This window comes from Nycticebus coucang, chromosome 18 (genome assembly GCF_027406575.1).
Source record: "Nycticebus coucang isolate mNycCou1 chromosome 18, mNycCou1.pri, whole genome shotgun sequence".
In the NCBI taxonomy this organism is placed as follows: Eukaryota; Metazoa; Chordata; class Mammalia; order Primates; family Lorisidae; genus Nycticebus; species Nycticebus coucang.
Genome location: NC_069797.1, coordinates 45,854,959 through 45,876,370, shown reverse-complemented (window position 1 = coordinate 45,876,370; position 21,412 = coordinate 45,854,959). Strand labels below are relative to the sequence as shown.

The 21,412-nt window shown below is 39.5% G+C and overlaps 1 protein-coding gene across 1 annotated transcript in view; it reads left to right on the top strand.

Annotated features, from left to right (window-relative positions):
- The window catches only part of ANKFN1 (ankyrin repeat and fibronectin type III domain containing 1), a 434,680-nt gene that overhangs the window by 293,487 nt on the left and 119,781 nt on the right, over positions 1-21,412 (top strand). The window contains exons 6-7 of the mRNA XM_053570655.1: positions 2,619-2,813; positions 4,520-4,633. Coding sequence (XP_053426630.1) covers positions 2,619-2,813; positions 4,520-4,633 — 309 coding nt within the window. The remainder of the gene's footprint in view (positions 1-2,618; positions 2,814-4,519; positions 4,634-21,412) is intronic.

The window sequence follows — 21,412 nt, the reverse complement described above, 5'->3', positions numbered from 1 at the left end:
GTAAAATTTGATACTCCAAAAAGACACATCCAGAAAAACACCGCACCCCCACCCCACCCACCATCACCACCATATTACACTGGAGTTTAGGTATCCCAGTTGGATGAGCACCAGAATCTAAATAATCTTGGAAAACCCACCTGGTTGTAAATTTTGGTGGAGCTCCCTTGTTAGCCTCCGAATAGGCAAAATGCTTTATGTTTGAAGAGGTGGAATCCCTTTGCTATTGTTGACTTAAACGGCATCAAGTTTAAAGCCTAGGGGAAAGGGACAATGCAGAAAGAAAATGTGTGGTGAGAGGGGAGCAGGAGGAATGTGGTATGGGGGGGGTCGGGGGTGCAAGCACAGCTCCAGAGAAGCTGTCCATCTGAAATGCCACCTGGATTTCACGCCAGTAATAACGGTTGTGGATATAAAAATTAATAGGGGGGATTTCATAGTATTAGAAACATTTATTTTTATAAATCATGTGTCTATCACCCAAGTGTTGACGCATGCATGCAATTCAAACACGAGGCTTACAATAAAAAGCTCACTGCATAACTTAACAAGGACAATCCCCCCATTTTCTCTATAATTTGGAGTGGAAGAAGGAGGGGGTGGGAGAGGGGAGAGGGTGCAGTTACTGGGTCAATTAATCAACCTGAAAACTGTGACACAAACTCTGACGCCTAACCTATGTCTAAAAATACACAGATGTATACGAATTTGTTTGAAACTGTCAATGCCTATATTTAGGCCCTTCCCAGCAAGGCTATAATGAGACTGTGTTTGAGGCCTTCAGTCATAGCAGACTCTACCATTAATCTGAAGTTAGTTAAATTAACAGCATTTAGTCCTGACTTGTCAATCTCATTGCTCCAGGAAATTGCACCTTGAGGCTACTAATATTGCCAATTTTTCCACTGGAGTGTGCGCCCACGTATGTGTATGTGTATTTTTTTCTCTCCAGAACCTCCACGTTCGTACACCATCCTTGCTTCCCTACGTCCACAGCACTTACATTATCATTTATTCTGGCCTCCTTTAGCCTTCCCAGGGGATCTTGCACGGTGTGGCCGCTCAGTGAAAGAGTTTTTTAGCTTTATATTTATTTGTTTATTTTTCTGTCATGGCTCATGACTGAGGCTTTAAAAAAAAAAAAAAAAAGTGTGACAGTATTTAGAGTACATGATTGACTGCTACGGCAACATTCATTAACCGTGACCAACCTGCAGCAAAACACAGTCCCGAGTGTTCTAAACAGCAACTTTAAACAGAAAAAAAAGAAAGAAAGAGAAAGAAAAAAAAAAAGACTCAACTCATTTTTCATTGACCTCATCTGTAAATAAATTTAGACTGATGGGACGCAGGGGCAATAATAAATTAGTATTCATTTCCTGTAATTAATGCAAACACACCTATGAACTCAGAGGCTATGAATATATAACCACCTAATTTCCATTTGAAAATATACCCAACAAATTTTCACTTGAATTATTTTCATAATATTTCCACCACCACCACCCCCTTTATCAGAAGAATGAAATGGTTGGATTTTTTTCCCACCCACCAGAGGGAACTATTGTTTGGGTCACAGGGCGTGTCAAACACATTTCAGCCACAGATCTGCAGAACTTGGCTGGGACTTACTGGATGATGTTGTGATCCCCTACCATATTCGCATGCCAAGGCTGCCTTTTATCAGTAACCAGGAGGGGCTCCTCTGAAATGACCAAGGGACCATCTCGGCAGGATTTCATATGTGTATGACCCCCAAAAAGCAGCCTTCCTGCCTAGCACAAGAATGGAAAAGTTCTTTCCCATTCTTTGATGTGAACATTTAATCATACAAGGGTGCATCGGGTAAACAATCTGATGTGAATCACACACTGGGAAAAGTAGAAATATCAAGCTCTACAGCCTCTCTCAGCAAGAGGAGCTTGTACAACTTCCCCTCTTGGCTGTAGGTATCTCTGGAGATTATTCCTGCAATCACACAACAACCAAAGATCAAGTCTGATGACATTCAAGTCATCCAGTCATCAGATCTCATTACCACAACTGTGGCCGCAATAGTGGGACGCTGTGTTAGCAACAAATAAATAATCATAAGACACATACAAAAATGTCTATCATCATGGAGGAATGTGATACACGTGACAGCAGAAAATCTGAATCAGGTTCTACCAAAATAAAACAAAAAACAAAAACTTCACCTGAATGCAACTTGCATTGGTGATAACTTTTCCTAGGGTCTTCCTGGACCTATGGAGCTTTGCCTCTAAGTGTTTGTCTCATTCAAGGTCATGAAAACAAATCCGTGCTTTCTGGATTTAAAAGTGGACCTCAGGTCCTTGATGGTGGAACTCTAATTAGCCGCACTGAGCAATTAGCTGGGATGCATATTATAAGAGGGCCATGGAGCAATGGCAATATCTTAATTTGATGAATTTATCACTTAATCTAATTGCAAATGTCACTAATTGGATTTTATCATAAGATAGTTACTCCCACAGTTCCCACTTTCTCAAGGCATTGTTAAAAACCCACAGTAGACCCTCAGCTACAACCCACCAGTGAGGCAGCATTCCCCCAGAAAGAAAGAAGAGTCAGTCATCCCATTTCTTTCCCTTTAGTTGTCAGCCTGGAAAGCCGAGCAATGCACCTCAACACACTGGTCCAGGAAGCCCAGGAGAGGGTGAGTGAACTATCTGCCCAGGTGGAGAATGAAGGATTCACTCTAGACAACACAGAGAAAGAGAAACAGCTGAAAGCTTGGGAGTGGAGGTACCGGCTCTACAGACGCATGAAAACGGGCTTTGAGCATGCCAGTGAGTATAAGCAGAGGATTTCTGCATTTTACTAGACTGAGCTTTGGTTTGAGACATCCAGGCCTTCTTTTTCTGATATTTTTGCAACTCTACAGGGTCATGGATGGCCATTGTCAGCCTATTTGGAGCAAGGGCTCTGGGAGGCTGTCAAAGGGTCTTTTGTCTTGCTTGAGCTTCTGGCTCCTGAGGGGTCCTCTGACCACAGCCTTGAGGCTTCATGCTTCTGGCCTCCCTCCACCGTGTCACACTCATCTAGCGCTTTCCACCCGCTACACCCTAATGCCTAATGACCCGGATAGTCTGATGCCCTAAGTGGCTATATTTTGGGATGGGAGATGGAAAAAATATTTGTTTGCCTATTTGTGTCTGGTTTCTGCTTCAAGCTGAAGTTTAAGTTGTTTTCAACTCTCTACTGCATTTTTTTAATATAGAGCTATAAACTGAACTTCAGTTAACACAGGCAACAGGGAAGGACAGTCAACCAACCCATGAATTATGCTTTTGTCTGCACTTCCATTCTTTTTACCAATTCTTTTTGTTGGTTTAAGAAAAGGCTGCTTTGGGGATAATACTCATTAGCACTAAAAAGTACTGATGAGCACAGCCCCTGTTACAAAAACAAAATAGAAAATTCAAACGCTTAGGAAATATTACATTCTTGTTCTAGAAAGAAATCTTACTTAAACAACAACAAAAAAAATTTAGGCTTGAAATTTAAATATAAGGGAAAGGTCAGTTCATTGGTTTGGAAATTCTCTGCCTCTGCTGCGGGAACCTTAGTGGTGACATAGACAAAGGCCAAAAGCAATGAAAATTTTGTTTTCTGGAGTACTACTGTGCACTTGAGTGTCACATCTGGCAGATAACTTTAGCAACACTACGGAAAGTTTGCTTTCAGCATCCACCATCTCTCCAGCGATGCTAATGCATGGATTTGTTCAGAGAGATTCGGCAACTGCTTTACTAAACCTATTCGCCATTGTTTCTCATTTGTGCCATATTAACTAGAAACAGACATATTTTTAAATTTGCCAATTTTCTGTAATTGTTTAAAATATAAAACACTTTCTGGTTGTTAAGCAACACCTAAAGCCATCAGGAGTCCTTTAAAAAGTAAGGAAGGTGAGCATGACATCTGCCCCCACTGTGTTTTTCAGAAAACACTACTCATTTTAATAGGAGAGCACCTTATACTGGGAAGAGCCCAGAATCAGGCATCTAATGCCAGGGGCTTTCGTCCTGGCTGTCCGTCATCACTGTGTTCTTAAACACAGAATTTGGCCTCTGGGTGATGGTTTTTGCCCTTTGTACCCAACGGAGCTGCAAAAATGGCTCCAGTGAAACAATTGGCATGAAATGTAAATGTTTCTACGATGTTGGATCCCGCTTTCACTTTCTGCCCTTCTCTCCACTGATCCAGCCCAGTCTCCTACTGTGTTGCAGGACACTTCACGAAGGCTTAACTGGTATCATTTACCTTTTCAGAAGATGTGCTAATGCTCAAATAAGACCACAATGGCAACAATAACAACAACAACAAAAGTCATTGAGACTGTTAATGAAAATGTTCAAAAGCACAAAGCTATTAGGCTCTACAAACAAATGTTTCCATAGTGTGTGTTTCACGGTATCCTTTGAAGAGGCAGAAACATTGTCTGGAAAAGATAAGCTGGGTTAAGATCTTTGTGTTTTTCCTTCCACCCCAGGAGTCCCTGAGATGCCCACTAATGTCTGTCTCATGGTAACCAGCAGCACATCACTCACCGTCAGCTTCCAAGAGCCTCTGAGCATCAATGCAGCTGTAGTAACCAGGTATAAAGGTACTGAACCCCAGATACTTTCTCACTGCTCTTTCTTTCAAAAGAATCTGTTGATTGTAAATCACCTGTGCGTTTCGTGGGTGTGTTTTTCCTGCGGATAGTATTTTTTTTTTTTTATTTCCATAGGCACTCGTGTAAAGGAGCCATAAAGTGACTGAACATAAGTAACAGAAAGAAAGAACCACAAGATCAGGCTGTCAGTCCGAGCCCCTGAATTACTGTCCCATACATGCCCGTGCTCTGAGCATGGCATAGGGTTGGGGACAGGTCTGAGTGGGAAACATTGAATAATTGAACTCGCTCTGAGGAGCTGAGGGTAGGATCTGGAACATTCTAAACAAGGGGCACACTGGTAACTATAATGCCAGGTAACTAGGTTTGAGGATATAAAAAAAATAGATACAGTATGTTGGTGGTCAGGCAAGAATGAAGCAATGATAAAATGGTGGTGTCAACAAAGGCCCCCAGTGGGGAGGTGGCGTTCGGGGCTGGCTTTGAAGGTTGGCTTGGATTTGGACTGGAAGATACGGAGGGGAAGCAAATTCCAAATGCAAAGGACATTGAGCATGGGCATAAGAACAAGAAAATACTGTACAAGGAGATGAATAATAAGGAAACGTGTCAAGAGAATAGAAAATAGCCTGGCTCCACAGGAGCATGGGTTCGTGAGAAGGTGCGGTGAAATGTGAGATTAGGGAAACTGGAGTCCGCAGGTAGGGGTGGGGCAGAGCTTGAAATCAAGGCTAAGGAGTGTAGATTTTGTGTGATGAATTCTGCAAAGCCATTGAAGAAGATGGGGACAAGATGAGAGGTGGCCGTCTGAGAGACTGGAATGGCAATACTCTGTGTGGTATATTAGAAGAGATATGGATTTAGAATAAGGAAATGAACTAGGCAGCTATTCAAGAGAGAGGTCATGGCCGCCTGATCTGGCTCCTACGGCAGCACCAGGAAAGGAGAGGGAGAGCTGGGGGAAGATATCTTGGAGATACCATGATGAAAACAGCGAATGCTTATATAGAGCCTACTATGCACTGGGCAGTGTTTAAATTGGTTAGGTCTATTAATTCTATTCAGTCCTCACAACAATCTCATGAGGTGGGTACTTTTATGACTGCACCTTTGCAGATGAAAAAACAGAAGCAATGAAAAAGGAATTTGCCTACATGCTCCCTACAAACCCAGATTCATTGTGGTATATAGGTCACTACAAATGTTTTGAGTCCGACTGTGTTATGGTCCACTACTTGACTTCCAAGAAATACAGTGGACAGCATCCTTTCTGATTCACCCGTGCAAGTTTCAACCTGCTCGTCTTATCAAGGTTGATAGGAGGGTTTCATTTGTTTCCATCTATGCAGATTTTACATTTCTTGATTTTTCTGTATCTCAAAACTTTCTTAATGACCCAAATATGTGACCCTTGAATGTGGGGAAAGTAGAAAGCTATAGAAATATCTTGAATAGCCTTAGAACCTAATAAAACTCTCCACACATATTCTAAGGTGCCAGGCTACAAGGAAGACTTTCTAAGTGTTCAGATTACCAGGGCTCTCTCTGCCTTCAAAAATGTCCAAGTAGCACACATAAATTCCTTTCTCCTTCCCAGGGCCCGTCCCCAGGAGAACCTCATATGTCTCTGAAAACTACTCTGCCCACATCTTGTGCTTGTACTTCCCGGGGCACTTGGAATTTTTCAAATCACTCCTCTCCATAATACATTAGGTAAGACAGAAGTGAGTTGGTTATCTTTGAATTTTCTGCATCGGTCTAAGAGAAGGCAGTGATAGGGTACTTACAAGGGAAGATAAATGAAGCCACCCAGGATGGCCCCTCATAGCCATCCTTTGAAACAACTCTGATACTTTCTCATGGCTGTCTCATCAGCCAAGATGGAAAAATTCAGAGCAAGTGTTTGCAGGCAAGGTTAAACATAGACGTGTTCTTCTTATCTTCCTTCCTCTTTCCGGCTCAGGGTTTGGATGAAGGGTTTCATTGATGCTGGCCAACTTGACATTTGCTTCTTACTTTTGATGAGTGAGCCATCAGGAGCTAATGTATCCAGACTTTTAGCTCTTTGATGCTTGACCATAATGCCAGCAAATTCTACCAGCCTTCACATATTAACACTTCTCATCTCAGGAGACTTGCATTTGGGTGAGGTAGAAATGAAAGGTCACAAGTGGGTTCTGTTAGTGACGGGAGGGGATTAATTAAGCATTATAAATAGAATTGTCTGTTGCCTTACAGAGTAGGTTTCCTTGTGTTCGTTTAGAAGGTCATAAATTGAGTCCTTAACCTGACCACTCTCGAGGGTTATTTAAAACAGCTGGCAGCCTACTGTACCCACAGAGACAGCAGGACAGTTTTTAATTCACGGCTTGGCGTAATTATTTCATTATGGAAACATTAGCCAGATCACCCCAAGACAAAGCTAATTATTTTGTTTTCTTTCAAAAAAATAAAAGAAGAACAATTGAGACATCCACAGAATGAAATGGCAATTATCTAATTGGTTAGAGGGCAAGCTTAACCCTGCAGTATGTAGGGTTTGGCAAAAACATCTCATGCTATTCTTCAGAATTTCTGGGTTCAGCAAAACCTCAAGCCTATTTTGACAACTGAATGTTCTCTCCCTTCATGCTTAAGCTAGTATATATTTGAAAGAAAACTCTGAATCCTTCTGTTTCTCATTTGCTTACACTCAACTCATCAACATGTTGTTCTTTAAAGGTTTGTTGATATACAGAAATCTTTTAATAGTATCTTTCTATAAGCTTTCTGCAGACCAGAGGACCATGCACCAGGCCATTACCATCACAACTTGGAGATTAAAGGCATCAGTTAAAGCTTCAAACCCAGGAAACAGATTTTAGTGAGACCCACTACATTTTTAAGTCTGTATTTCCCCTGAATACAATAAAATGGGGCTAGGAGAGCTACTATCTATTTCTAGGTGTTTTCTTCTTGGATTCAAAGAGCCTTGCATTTTCTGCATCTCATCTCATCAATTTTTATGCCTTACAGAGAAAATCCAGAGTTATTTCAGCTACTTTGATGCTTTGGACAATTGCCAGAACTCCATTCCACATTTTCTCCTCATTGCTTTAGGTAAACTGCCTGAATCTCTCATTTGCAAATATTATGTTATTTTCTCTGCAGGCCCAAAGCAGAAAACATTTTCAAAAGTGACTTTGGTGCTTCCTACTGGATTGGGTAGTAGAGGGTGGTATAAAGGTATCTCGTGACAGGTGCAGTATAGAATCGATTTTCTATCCATAGGATAAGCTATTTTCTAATTTTTTTTTAATTGGGATTTGAAGTGATCACAATTTGAGGCTTGCTAATTATGAGGCACGGCAGCAATAGCTGGAGCCCCTCTGGGCACCATCCTGGTTCTGGACTGTGCCCTTCCCCACCTTTCTTCCCACCTTGTTCCCTAATAGATGAGAAGCCACAAACCTAGTTTCTCCCTACAAAATGTCTTTGTTATTCACACCCGTTTTCTCTTCCAAATAAATTTCAGAATTGGCTTGTCAAGTTCAGTTTTTTTAATTTTATTGGGCTTGCGTTATATTCCTGACTTAATTCAGGGAGATTTCCCCTCTGTGAGCATATCTTCCTAATCAAGTTGAACTTTACAAATTCAGAACAGACTAATTATTTTGCTTATATGGATCTTCTACACTTCCTATTTTACTGTCTTTACGGCTATCATGAACTCTTTTTTCAAGGTATTCGCTAATTCGCTGTTCCAGGAAAGTAAAAGAGCATTACTATTTAAAAAAAAAAAAAAAACTTCGGTCTTCTGGATATATACCTAGTAAAGGAATTGTAGGATTGAAGGGCAGGTCTATTTTTAGATCTCTAAGTGTTCTCCAAACATCTTTCCGAAAGGAACGTATCAGTTTGCATTCCCACCAGCAATGTAGAAAAATCACATTATAACAAAGATATTTGTACCAGAATGTTTATTGCAGCCCAATTCATAATTGCTAAGTCGTGGAAGATGCCCAAGTGCCCATCGACTGGTGAATGGATCAATAAATTGTGGTATATGTACACCATGGAATATTATGCAGCCTTAAAGAAAGATGGAGACTTTACCTCTTTCACATTTACATGGATGGAGCTGGAACATATTCTTCTTAGCAAAATATCTCAAGAATGGAAGAAAAAGTATCAAATGTACTCAGCCTTACTATGAAACCAATTCATAGCTTTCTTATGAAAGCTATAACCCAATTATAGCCCAAGAAGAAGGGGAAAGGGGAGAAGGAGGGGAGGGGAGGAGTGAAGATGGGTGAAGGGAGGGTGATTGGTGGGATCACACCCACGGTGCATCTTACAAGGGTACATGTGAAATTGACTAGGTGTAGAATATAAATGTCTTAACACAATAACTAAGAAAATGCCATGAAGGCTATGTTAACCAGTGTGATGAAAAAATTTTAAATTGTATATAAAACCAGCACATTGTACCCCATGATTGCATTAATGTACACAGCTATGATTTAATTTAAAAAAAAATCTTTACTTGGCTGCTTTACTAAAATCTCTTAGTAATAGCATTTTTCAGTAGATGTCTTGCATCTCATGAGACTTTTTTTTTTGTATACTGTCTTTAAGAATGACATTTTTGTCTCTTTTTTCCCTAATACTTTTCTTTCTTTTTCTAATCTCAGTTCATTGACAAGAATCAATGTGAATTTCAGTTCCTACTACATTATGAATCATAGTTGTGTGAGTCAATGTATCTGTCTCTTACCTGCTTTTGTCAAAATAATCCCCTATTTTAACATTAAATATAACGTCTACTGTAGATTTCTAGGAGATGCCCTTTATCAAGTTAAGGAAGTCTTATTTTCTTTCTGGCTTGCTAAGAAGTGCTTTTGTTTTATTTTAAGTAAGAAAAAGATGTTGCATTATATCTTGGCTTTTCTATATTTTCCCAGATGATCTGTTTCCTCAGGATTATGGTAATTGATTTGAGGCTGTACATGGTGATATCACATAATTTTTAAATCTCTACAATGATAGCGCTGTCTATTTTAATGGTTTGTTTGAAGAAATAACATTTTGATTCATAAAATCTATTTTTTGTCATGGATTTTACATTTTATTAGTTTTGGTTTTATCATTCCAATTCCTGCTGCTTTCTATGGTTTTACTTTACTGTTTCTCTTCTCATTTGGCTTTTGTATTTAAAATTTTAGTTTACTTTTTCCCTTATTTTTCTACTTTTCCAACTCATGGGTTTTAGACTATCCATGTTCTCCGGACTACTGTGGTGTCCATATCCAAAAAGTTTAAACTGTGCTGCTGTAATCATCATTTATTTGTAGGCAATTTGTAATTTATTTCATTTCTACCTTAATCTAAGGATTTTTTTAGAGGAGTTAAATTTCCAAGTGATCAGATTTATTTGCTATATTTTTATTATCAATTTCTAATTTTATTACATATGTTTTATATTAAGAAAATCCAAAAATATGGACTATATTCTTTTGGGAGCTTAAAAACTCTTGCTTAGAATTAAACACTGACTCAGCCGTGTATGTGCCGTATATGACATTTGCAGAGAATGTGTAAACTCCATTGGGTGCAAAGTGTAAACATGTGTGTGCTGTTTAAGGACCCTGGTTTTGTTCTAAAGTATTTGTCCCTTTGATCTTAAGAGGAACTGCTTCATTTGTCTTACTTTATGCCATTGGCCTCAATTTCTATTTGGTATTGACGTATTGACGTGCTATCAGTATGTCTCCCTGGCCTGCTGTCTCTTCTCTCCCTTTATTTCTATCCTTTCCATGACATTTGAAATGCCTTGTCTCTTGTAAAGAGTACGTAGTCAATGTATTCACTCCACTTGAGAATCTGTCTCTTTTTATATATACTTGTAGATTTGGGGGTCCAAAGTGAAGAAGGGTACTTTTTTGAAAGGTTTATCATGAAAAACAGTAACCATTCGTCCATTCTTTCTACCCTCCTTTCAAAGCCGGCCACTTTTAGCTTCATTAGTTCTGATAGTTCCCTCTCTACTTTAGGCAATATACTTCTCTGGCTATTTCTTAATTTATCAATAGTATGTCTTATCTGTGCAATCATAACTATGGCCGAAAATAATTTAACTCTCAGAAACTGCATTCATCTATCCTCTCAAAATAGTTATATTTCTATTTTTTAATCAACAATGTTTATACTACTGTGTGCACATTTTTGATATTGCAAAGTCAAGGAGTGTGCTAGGATTTCCTTTCCTATATATTCTCCTCAATACTCTAATTACAATATCTTTTATTCTTTCCTACATTACCAATACCACACTCTCTAGTCCTTTCGAATGATCCTTCCAGCATAGTACCTGTTTTCCCTCCCTGAGTATGGCTCCCTCTGGCTCCTCTCTGTAATACTCATTAGGTTTGCCATTAGGGAAATGCAAATTAAAGCCATAGTGAACTATTGCTACATGCCTATCATAGTAGTAAAAAATTTTCAAATAGTGACAATACCAGCGCTGACAAGGATTTGTAGAAAATGGGTCCCTTAGACATTGCCAGTAGGCATGTCAAATGCTACAGCCCATGCGGAGAACAACTGGCAGTTGCTTTAAAAAGGAAAAAAAGAAACACTAAACATGCAACTTCTGTGCATCCTACCCCTTACATCACTTGGCATTGATCCCAGAAAAATGAAAGCTTCTGTTTGTCCAAAACCCTGCGCACAAATGTTTATGACAACTTTATATGTAACAGCCAAGAACTGGAAACAGTCCCTATGTCCTTAAATTGGTGAATGGTTAAACAACCTGTGGCACATCCCTACTAGGGAAGGCTACTCAGCAACACACAGGAGAAAAGAAACAAGCTATTTATACACACCACAAGCCGGATGGAGTCTACGTACTATACGATGCCATTTCTGTAATACTTCTTGGGTGACAAAATTATAGAAATAGGGAACAGGTTAGTGGTCACCAGGAAGTGGGGGGGGGCGGGTAGAGGGTGTGTATGGCTCCCTTTTTTGTTTTCTGAGTACTGGGATGCGTTTGCAAATGCCCTGTTTACCTTTTAAAGGATTTGGAGAGAAAAAGGGCAGGGAGGCATGTGTGTTGACCTGGCTCCTTGATTGAATCTCCAAGTCACTTTTTACTTATGACTGTATTATCAGTAAACACAACCTTAAATTAATCTTTGCTTAAGCCAACATACTTATAAAACCGTATCTGTTTTTCAAAAAAGTATACAATTGACCTAGAGATGAACATGAAGCTGCATTTTTCTAACAGCTGCTGAGAGATTATTCCTAACATTGATTTCTTCTTCTTCCTGTTATGTTTGGAAAATCATAGAATAATAAGAAAATTTTAGAATATGGGAGTTTTTTGGAATACATATGTGTTCCTTGAAGATAGAAATCTTGTCTTTGTTCATTTCTTCTCCTCATCTGCAATATTCCAGTAGGATTGGCCTTCTTTTTGCTCTTAAATCATTTTCTCTACCACAGGACCTTTTCACATGATGATCCTGGCACCTAGACTATTGCCCCCTACTCACTTGTGCACTAATTTTTCAGGTCTCTATTAAAAGTCATTTCTGCCAGGGTACAATGCTCATACCTGTAATCCTAGCACTTTGGGGGAGGAGGATCACTTGAGACTAACATAGCCCAACACTCTGTCTCTACAAGAAATATAAAAATAAATTAGCCAGGTGTGGTGGCACACACCTGTAGTCATAGCTACTTGGGATGCTGAGGCATGAAGATGGTTTGAGTGCAGGAGTTTGAGGCTGCAGTGAGCTATGATGACACCACTGTACTCTAGCCTGGGCAACAGAGCGTGTCTCAAAAAAAGAAAAAAAGAAATGTCATTTCTTCAGAGAAAAATTTTTCTAAGTACTGTATTCACTGTCAATCAGACCTATCATAAGTTCTATCATGCCTTTCACCTCTTCTTCACAGTTAATCTTCACAGCTGTAAACATCTATTTTTATGTGATGTATTTTTAAGCTTAAACAGATTTCTTTATTATAAAACTTCTTAGATTCCTTCAAATCTGATAGATTTCATAAAATACTTTTCAAATTTAATTTGATCATCACTGGATGTTTCATGGAAAAAATGTTTAGGGGATCCTGAGAGTGTTTCAACTAGTAATTCTCAAACTAAGCTGCACATTAGAATCACGGGGGAGCCATGCTACAGCCCCTTCCAAGACCAAGCAAATCTAAGTCTTTGCAGGTGAGACGCCTAAGCATATAGATTTTTTAAGAACTACTAGCTGATTGTAATGTGTAGCTAGGCTGCAAATGTGTGTTCGTGTTTTTACTATCTCTCTCTCCCACCAGACATAATAAGCCTCAAATGAGCAGGAACTTTTTTCTCCCTTCTGTATTCCTAGTGCCCAGCATAGGGCCCAACAGATACACAATCAATATTCAATTAATTTTGTTATTCATTAAAAATTTAGTGACACCTGTTATAGGTCAGCCTATATTTTAAGCAGTGGGATATAACCACACGAGGTGGGACAATTAGTTTGCAGCACTTTCTCTAGGATGCATTCACAAATTTAATTGTCCGAACTCATAAGCAAACAGACAAAATCTCCCCCCATCTTTGTGGAGCTTACATTTTATGGAGTAAGAATAACGTATTACAAGGGGTTCCTACACACCAGGCTCTGTTCTAACAACTTTATATGCATTAACCCGCTTAATCCTCACATCGTTAGGTGGTATTATTACCTCTGATTTAGGTTAAGGAAACTGAGATACGAGGAGGTTAAGACATTTTCCCAAGGTCACAAAAGGAATAGATGAGGAAGCAGGGAACTGAATCCAGGCAAGGTTGCCCGACAGTCCTTGCTCTAACCAGTACAGAATCCTGGGTGATAAAATGTCTCTGAATGAATTAACAAGTAAATGCATGAATCCATCTCTGAATCAACCACAGCCTAGCGAAGTGATCCTTTCATAATGATAAGCCAATCATTTCATCGAATCTCCCGTCTTCTGCTCTATCTCCACACAGCCCTTAGACTGGAGGGAGTCTCCAGCCTGGGCTTGAGTAGCTACACACATGGGACCCCCCTCCCAGTAGGGCAGGTCTTTCCATTGTCAAATAGGAATTTCATGTCCTTTATTTTAAAATCAGGTAGTCTGAGTCATGGAGAAAATAAAAGCGCTGTGGACACAGCAAGCATGTTATATGAACTTTGAGTCTTCTCTAAACGTTTCATACAGTGTGGAAAAATTACTAGCCAAGCAAAACTAAATAAACAACTGTTGAGATGATTTACAGTCTGGCAATCAAGCAGGCTCAGGATGTATCCTGCTTTCCTAATCTCTGGATAATCTGCTGACCCTTTTGCTCTAGGGGTCCTCAAACTGCAACCCGGGGGCCACATGAGGCAGTGTGATTGTATTTGTTCCCGTTTTGGTTTTTTTACTCCAAAATAAGATATGTGCAGTGTGCATAGGAATTTGTTCATAGTTTTTTTGTTTGTTTGTTTGTTTTTAACTATAGTCCAGCCCTCCAATGGTCTGAGGGACAGTGAACTGGCCCCCTGTTTAAAAAGTTTGAGGACACCTGCCATGGAACCAGGATTAGTGTCAGAAGTGAGAGGAACCCTACTTCAGAAATATATTTATAGTATTTACTGAGTATCAGATGCCTGCTACTGTGCTGGGTACTTTCATATGCAAAAGCTTCCTGAAAACTTTCCACTGATCATAGCTTTGACCTCCAGGAGTAGCCAGAAAGAATCTCCTGGATGCCAGCTCTGCTAATGTTTGAAAATTGGTTATTATATTCCTCCTTTTTTTGCCTTCGGTCATTTTGTTCCAGGTTGTAAATATCCCCTGTTTCTCTCATTGCCTGTCACATGTTAGGGTGACTCTTCCTCCTAAGTATAGGGCCCACTGTTGAACAAAATCTGCAGTCCCTGGCTGAGTAGCTCTGGTAGCAATAGGGCTGAGTCATTGGCCATTTGGATACAATACTCCTGAGGAATACCAAAACTTCTTCTTCCCTAAGACTGCAGGAAAGGGTCCAGTAGAAAGTGTATCATTCATGCAGTTGTCAGATAATGCTTTTCCTTTCTCCTCTGCCTAATGGACCCCTAGTCATCTTTCAAAAATGTGTGTAGGCATCACCTCCTTATAAAGCCCTCACCAACTCCCACCTCCCACCCAGACAGAACCAGCCAGTTACATCCTCTGTAACACTTCAGTGCCTTGCAAACACAATTTTCACTGCACCCATCAGACAGCGTGGTATTTATTTGCATGCCTGTCTGTATGAACAACTTGAGTGCAAAAAGAAATTGCGTCTTATTAACTGCTGTATCCTCAGTGCATGCTGCTTGACTAATGGTGGAAATGAACTCCAGATGAGGAAAAACAATGACAGCAAAAGCTCTGTGGAAAGACAAGAGGACAATCCAAGAATAGGTATTACTTGTCTATTGTTATTCAATAAACTTAGGAAGGCTTTGGGCTAGATAATGTGGGCAAGACAAAGATGTATTCCACCTGATTTCTGCCCTCGGGGAGCATATCGTTAAGAGGTCGTTGACTTGTTTATCTAGTCATTCACCTGCTTTTCATTCAGTAAGCAATTTTAAAGTTCCTACTATGTGCCACACACTTTTCTAATCATCGTGGACACAGCAGTGAACAAAATCAGCACAGTTCCTGCCGAAATGGAGTTCCTAGCCTGGTAATGCAAAAACTTACAAATGTTTAGGTGTCCCGTCCTTCAGCACAAGTCAGTAGATTCTAAGTGGTTGTGATGTCCTGGGTATAATACACTGAGTATGGAACAGTGTACGTGATAGACACAGCCCTCTTAGAGGTCAGTGCTGAAAACAGAACTCGCCAATAGAAGAATTCACTTGGCAGTATAAAGAAAATAAAGCCTGTCATTGACCCAAAGTGTTGGGGCTAGAGTTTTTAACTGGATTTGTCCAACACTTGTCTTTCAGCGAGACTTACCCCAAATCCCTTTCCTTCATAAGTACCACAGACCACGGCTGTTCTCGAACCTCTAACCCTCACTTTCATTTTCATCCTGCACTCTGCTGACTCCCCTAAGCTGTCTTCAATGCACTTGCCCCTGGAAAGTTTCTGCAAATGTAATCACATCCCCAACTGAGCAGGGCAGCTTATTCCTCCCTCCTCCCTGTTACACACCCCTCAGGAACTTTGGAGCCTTGAAGCCTCTTGGCGGAGAGAGAGGCCCACCAGGCAGCTCTTTATTGCTACACAACTGTGAGATTCCTCCTCACACTTCCTTCTGGGGGAAAATCAGCCTGCCAGGGGAGATTTAACAGTGGAGCTACGCATGGTGACGTGCCAAGCCTCCTCCGTCCTCCTCCCCCCAACACACACACACAGCCCCCTGGCACCACCTCCTTCCCCCATCCCCACCCCTGGACTGAACAAACTGCATCACTTACCCCCTAGGAGCCTGGCAGTTGCTGAGCCCAGACGCCTCGGGGGCTGGTGAGCTTCCAGTGGCCACAAAGGCAGGTCTCCACTCAAGGCAGACGCAGACTCAAGCCCAGCTCTGTCCATGACGACCCAACTGGATATACAGCTGGCACTGCAGATGAACCACTTTCAAGGTCACCTTCTCCCCACAGAGATTTTCTCCTGATCTTTCTTGGCCAGATCCCCTTGCAGCATTATAGTTTGTCAGTAGCCCGCGACTGCTTTCTAGAATTTCTCTCCAGGAGAAAGTGTGTTTTTCTAAGAAATAGGTGTTCTAGCCTGAAGTCTAATTTCAAGTGAGGGCTCAAAAATGATACAAAAATAATCACCCTCAAGTCTGGGAACTGAGGGGCCTCTCCACTCCCTGAAGGCTGCTTCCTTGTGGGAGGGGGGTAGGAGGTGGTCCTTTGGGTTGTTTTAATAAAATTTTTCTGATTATAAAAGTAATGTAGGTTCCTTGTAGGAGCCAGGATCCCAACAGAAGCCACACTCAGCTTGAATTTTGAAGAGATTTTAATGAAGAGATTATTTACAAAGAGGGGAGAAAGATTCACGAATGGACAAGGGACTTGGGAGCACTCGGGACTAGCAGCACTAGGCAGCGACTGTTACTCTTCCAATTGAAAGGGAGAGGGGTAGCAGGTGGATGGGGGAAAGCAGCAGTCAGAAGCTGCTGTGTGAGAGGCACAACCACAGCCAGACAGAGGCACTGGCTGCACCCAACCAGAAGCCTGAGGGCACCGGGACCTGGGTATCCATAGGGCTCAGCCTCCCACAGGCACGGAGTGAGACAGAGAAGATCAAGAAAGAATTCTGGGGTAAAAAGAAAAACTAGTTCTCAAGGATAAATGAAAAAATGAGTAGAATAACTATAGAACACCGCAAAGAGCGGAAAACTGATCACCCTTAGTTTTTTGGTTTTTTTTTGGCCAGGGCTGGGTTTGAACCCGCCACCTCCAGCATACGGGACCGGCACCCTACTCCTTGAGCCACAGGCGCCGCCCTCACCCTTAGTTTTTACATCCCAATGAAATCTACTCCTTGAAGGAACTTCTAGTATTTCTCAATATCTTTATAACAAAGATGAGGTCGTATATTTAATAATAATGGTGAATATTTGTTGAGCCCACACCATGTGATTTACACTGTTCTGCAAAATGATTTTAAATTCTCAAAATATGCACTTGGTTTAGAAAAGTTCATCCCTGTCTTCGGTACAATAATTAATGAACTTTTCAGCAAAAATGAGATGGGCTATTTTCTAATATATGCCTCACATCGCTGGCCAGTGTTGGTTTCTGTGTTCTAAACAGTATGCTGACTATGGCATGATAGAAACTAAATCTAAGTGACGCAATCCACTGGGAGCCCATGACCCATGAAGGATGGTGTCATTGCAAACTTTGGTAGAAGAACCGGGGTCTGAATTAAGAGGGAAGGAGCTGTAACCAGAAAGACAGGAGGCCATCGTGCTAGTCCTCATTCTGCTCTAAGTAGTGCGTAACTTCCTTGGGTAAGTCACATCTCTTCTTTAAGCCTAAGTTCTCACTTCTCAAGACATGAGGAGATAAGATTAGATCAGTGGTTTTCAATGAGATCCACAGAAACTTAAATCTTCATAAAGATGCCACAGGGACAACTTGGCCTGCAGGGGAAGGTGGCAGTAGGGGTTTCCCAGACTCTACAGTCTAAAACAGGTGTTTCCGTGATGTTTTCTAAAGGTAGCATGTAAGTTTCTCTCATAGTCCTTTTCCCATTTCATAATTTCATCTTTAGCTATATGTATATTAATTGCTTAATATCTGTTTTGTTTCTAGATTATACTTTCCATAAATATAGGAATTGTGCCTATTCTGGTCACCATTTTAAACTCAATGAGTAGCACAATGCCTGATACGTGATACATGATTATTTCTTGAATAAATGAATTAAAGAATATACATCTCTCATTTCTGGCCCTGGGGGTACTTTTAAACACGGATATGATGAGTATCAGAAAAATACAAACAACATTTTCCTCCTACTTTTCACTATTAAACTCAATGAAAAGAACTCTCTCTGAGTTCCATGTTGGCCCTGATTCCTTACTAACTGTATGCTCTTGGGCACAGAGGTCACAACCTCTCTGAGCATTGGTTTCCTTTTCTGTTAACATAAAACAACTAAGTGATTTATGATCTCTTAGGTCTCCTGCTTCAACCTCCTGTGATTTCATGATTTAGTATCATCTGCAATCCAGTGGTTAACTAAAGCTGATGATCCTGTATAGATTTAGAACTCAATAGCATAGAGTTAGTCTACCAGAATGAACAAGCCCTCTGATAAAGAGAACTATCTGGGGAATATGTGCAATACTCTGACAGGTGCAACCATGAATTGGCAAAACACAGAACTCAGAGACAAGTCATCACTCCACCACCTACTAGCTTTGTGACCTTGGCATACATTTCATCTCCTGTAGGGTTCAGTTTCTTCACATATAAAATAAGGATAGTATTTACCTGTCACAGTTGCTCCACATATTATCATGAGGATCAAAACAAATAAGACAATATAATTGAAAATTATCTCTAAGTATAATGTGCTTTGTAAATGTAAGAAGATCTCATCATTATTATTATTATTAAGTTGGCAGAAAGGTCATAGTATTAACATATTATAAAGCCAAAACAATTAAACAATTCAGTACTGGCACATACCAGAAAAAGAGATGAAGGGAAAGTCCACAGTACTTACAAATACAGGAATTTAGTATAAGATAAAAGTGATATATTAGTGGGGGAGGAGAAACACAGTTCAATAAAAAGGCTACTGGATTTCCATCTGAAAAATAAGACGAAATTGGATTCATGTCTCTAAGTCATTCTAGAGTAAATTGCAAAAGGAGCAGATATTTCAATTTAAAAAATAAAATAATAAAAGTTATAGAAAAAAATGGGAAAAATATTTTGTAACTAGAATAGGAAAGGCCTTGAAAATCCTGATGCAAAATCTGGAATAAAATCATCCTCACTTAAAAAAAAACTTCAACACAATTATAAGCAACGTTTTAAAAAGACAATTTTTCATATCAGTAGATATAGACTCATCTTTCTAATATACAAAGAGCTCTTAAACTCTATAAGAAAAAATGAGGAAGAAAGAAGGAAACAGATGACTCCTAAGCATATAAAAAAGTTCAAAGTCTCTTATAAAAGAAATACATTTAAAAAAAATTTGAGATAGGACTTTTCACTTTTCAGAATATAAAAAAATTCAAAAGTTTAATACATGCTCAGTATATTAGACTCTAGAAAACAATCTCATATAACGCTGGTAGAAGTGTACATTTCTATGAGCCTTATGACAGTCAGTGGGCAATAGCTATCAAAATTACAAATGCAAATAACCTTTAACCCTGTAATTTTAATTAGTGGAATTTATTCTACAGATCCATTTAGAGATGTATAAAATGACATATGAACAAGAATTGTTTGTAAGAATAATATAGAGTATCTTTCAATGGAGAGCTAGTTAAATAAGCTGTCATACACATCTATACAAAACTGATATAAAAAAGAATGTGGAATCACATGGATTCCATTTCCATGTACCTGGAAAAATAAGATACTTTTAAGTTAAAAAAAGTTTAGAAGAACATATATATTGTGCTTCCTTTTGTGTAAAATTGGAGGAGGGGGACCTACATTCATATTTGCTTGAATGTACACAAAGAAACTGTGGAAAGATAGATGAGAGCTAGGACAATGGATACCTACTTGGGAGGGCAAATCTGAGAAATGGGAAGACAAGGAATGAGGAAGACATCACTGTATAACCTTTTGGTTTGTACAGTGAACCATGTAGATCTATTCAAAACATTCAATTGAATAAAATAAATCAAAATAAAAATAAAGTTTATGGGATACAGAGGAAACAAAGTGAGACCAGAGAAGAAAAGCAATGGGCCAAGTGGATAGACGTTTTTTCATCCTATATCCAGGAGTGGAAAATGTTCAAAAGTATGCCTGAAGGAAGGGAGAGAGAGAGAGAGAGAACAAAATTTTCTGAAAATACCCATAGTGTTTTCCTTATATTGACAAACAGAAAAGAGCAATACAGTAAGCCCAAGTATGCAAATTATTTCAGATATCCCAGGAAGAAAGAAAAAAGTAATCTGTTACTATCATTTCTGTGACCATAGGCGGTGAATTTCATGGAGCAGGCTCCCATAATGAATGAAATAATAAATTTCTCCGAAAGAGTCTTTTGTAGTGCTTATTTAAGCTATCAGGAAAGTGAAGAGTCTTAAATGACAGGAGTGTTTACATATTTAATTTTTCTGTAACCTTAGAACCATAATAGCCCTCTCTTTCAGTTGGGGAGTACGTGACACATGCAGTTAATTTCCACATTAAATTATTGAATGAAAAATACACACATTATCCATTGCGACTCCAGGATTAGGTCAGGTCAAGTTTTATTGCTTTTGGCCGAGGGCTTTTGTAAGACTTACAAGGCTCAGAGCAGGTACAGTGTGATCTCTGGTATAAGTTATAGTGTTAGAATGAGGTTCTGAGTGGGAAAATACTTAGCATTTCAGACGTAATTTCATGAAAGTCATCATGAGACTAGCACAGTACCGTGTTGATTTAAGTGGAACTTTATAAGATCACTTTAGCTCTGGTTTCTGAAACTGCCAAGGTTCATGTATCCACCTGACAATAAACTAACCAAATTTCTCTAGATTGATCTGTAATGGTTGCTAATTTGAATTAGCCCCAAGAAGTTTCTGGCATGTGGCCAGATAAATAGAGAGAGGGAAAAGAGATGAAGGAAATGTGGGTGATTCTCTAGCTCAGGAGTTTTAAAAATAAACATTTGATGAGCTGAAAGCGTTTAAGAGTATCTGCCTTCAAATTTGAAGATGAGCATGGATCCCAGAAAGGGTTCAATTATTTTATCTGAGTAAACAAAATTATGTCTGATAAAAAATGATCTACTATACAGAGCCTTTTGAACAAAGCGCTATCCTTTATGTTGGTGTACAAAAGAAATGTAGTGGAAGTAATAGCAATAATAATAGTAATAAATACTTATTGAGCTCTTATTATGTGCCCAGCCTTAAAGTCTATTTTGTCTGATACAACTGTAGTTACTCCTTCTCTCTTTTGGTTCCATTTGCATGATACATTTTCTCCATGTCTTAATTTTTAGTCTGTGTGTCTTAGAAGTCAAAAGAGCATCCTGCATGCAGCATATAATATAGTTGGGTCTTGTTCTTTAATTCATTCAACCACTCTACAT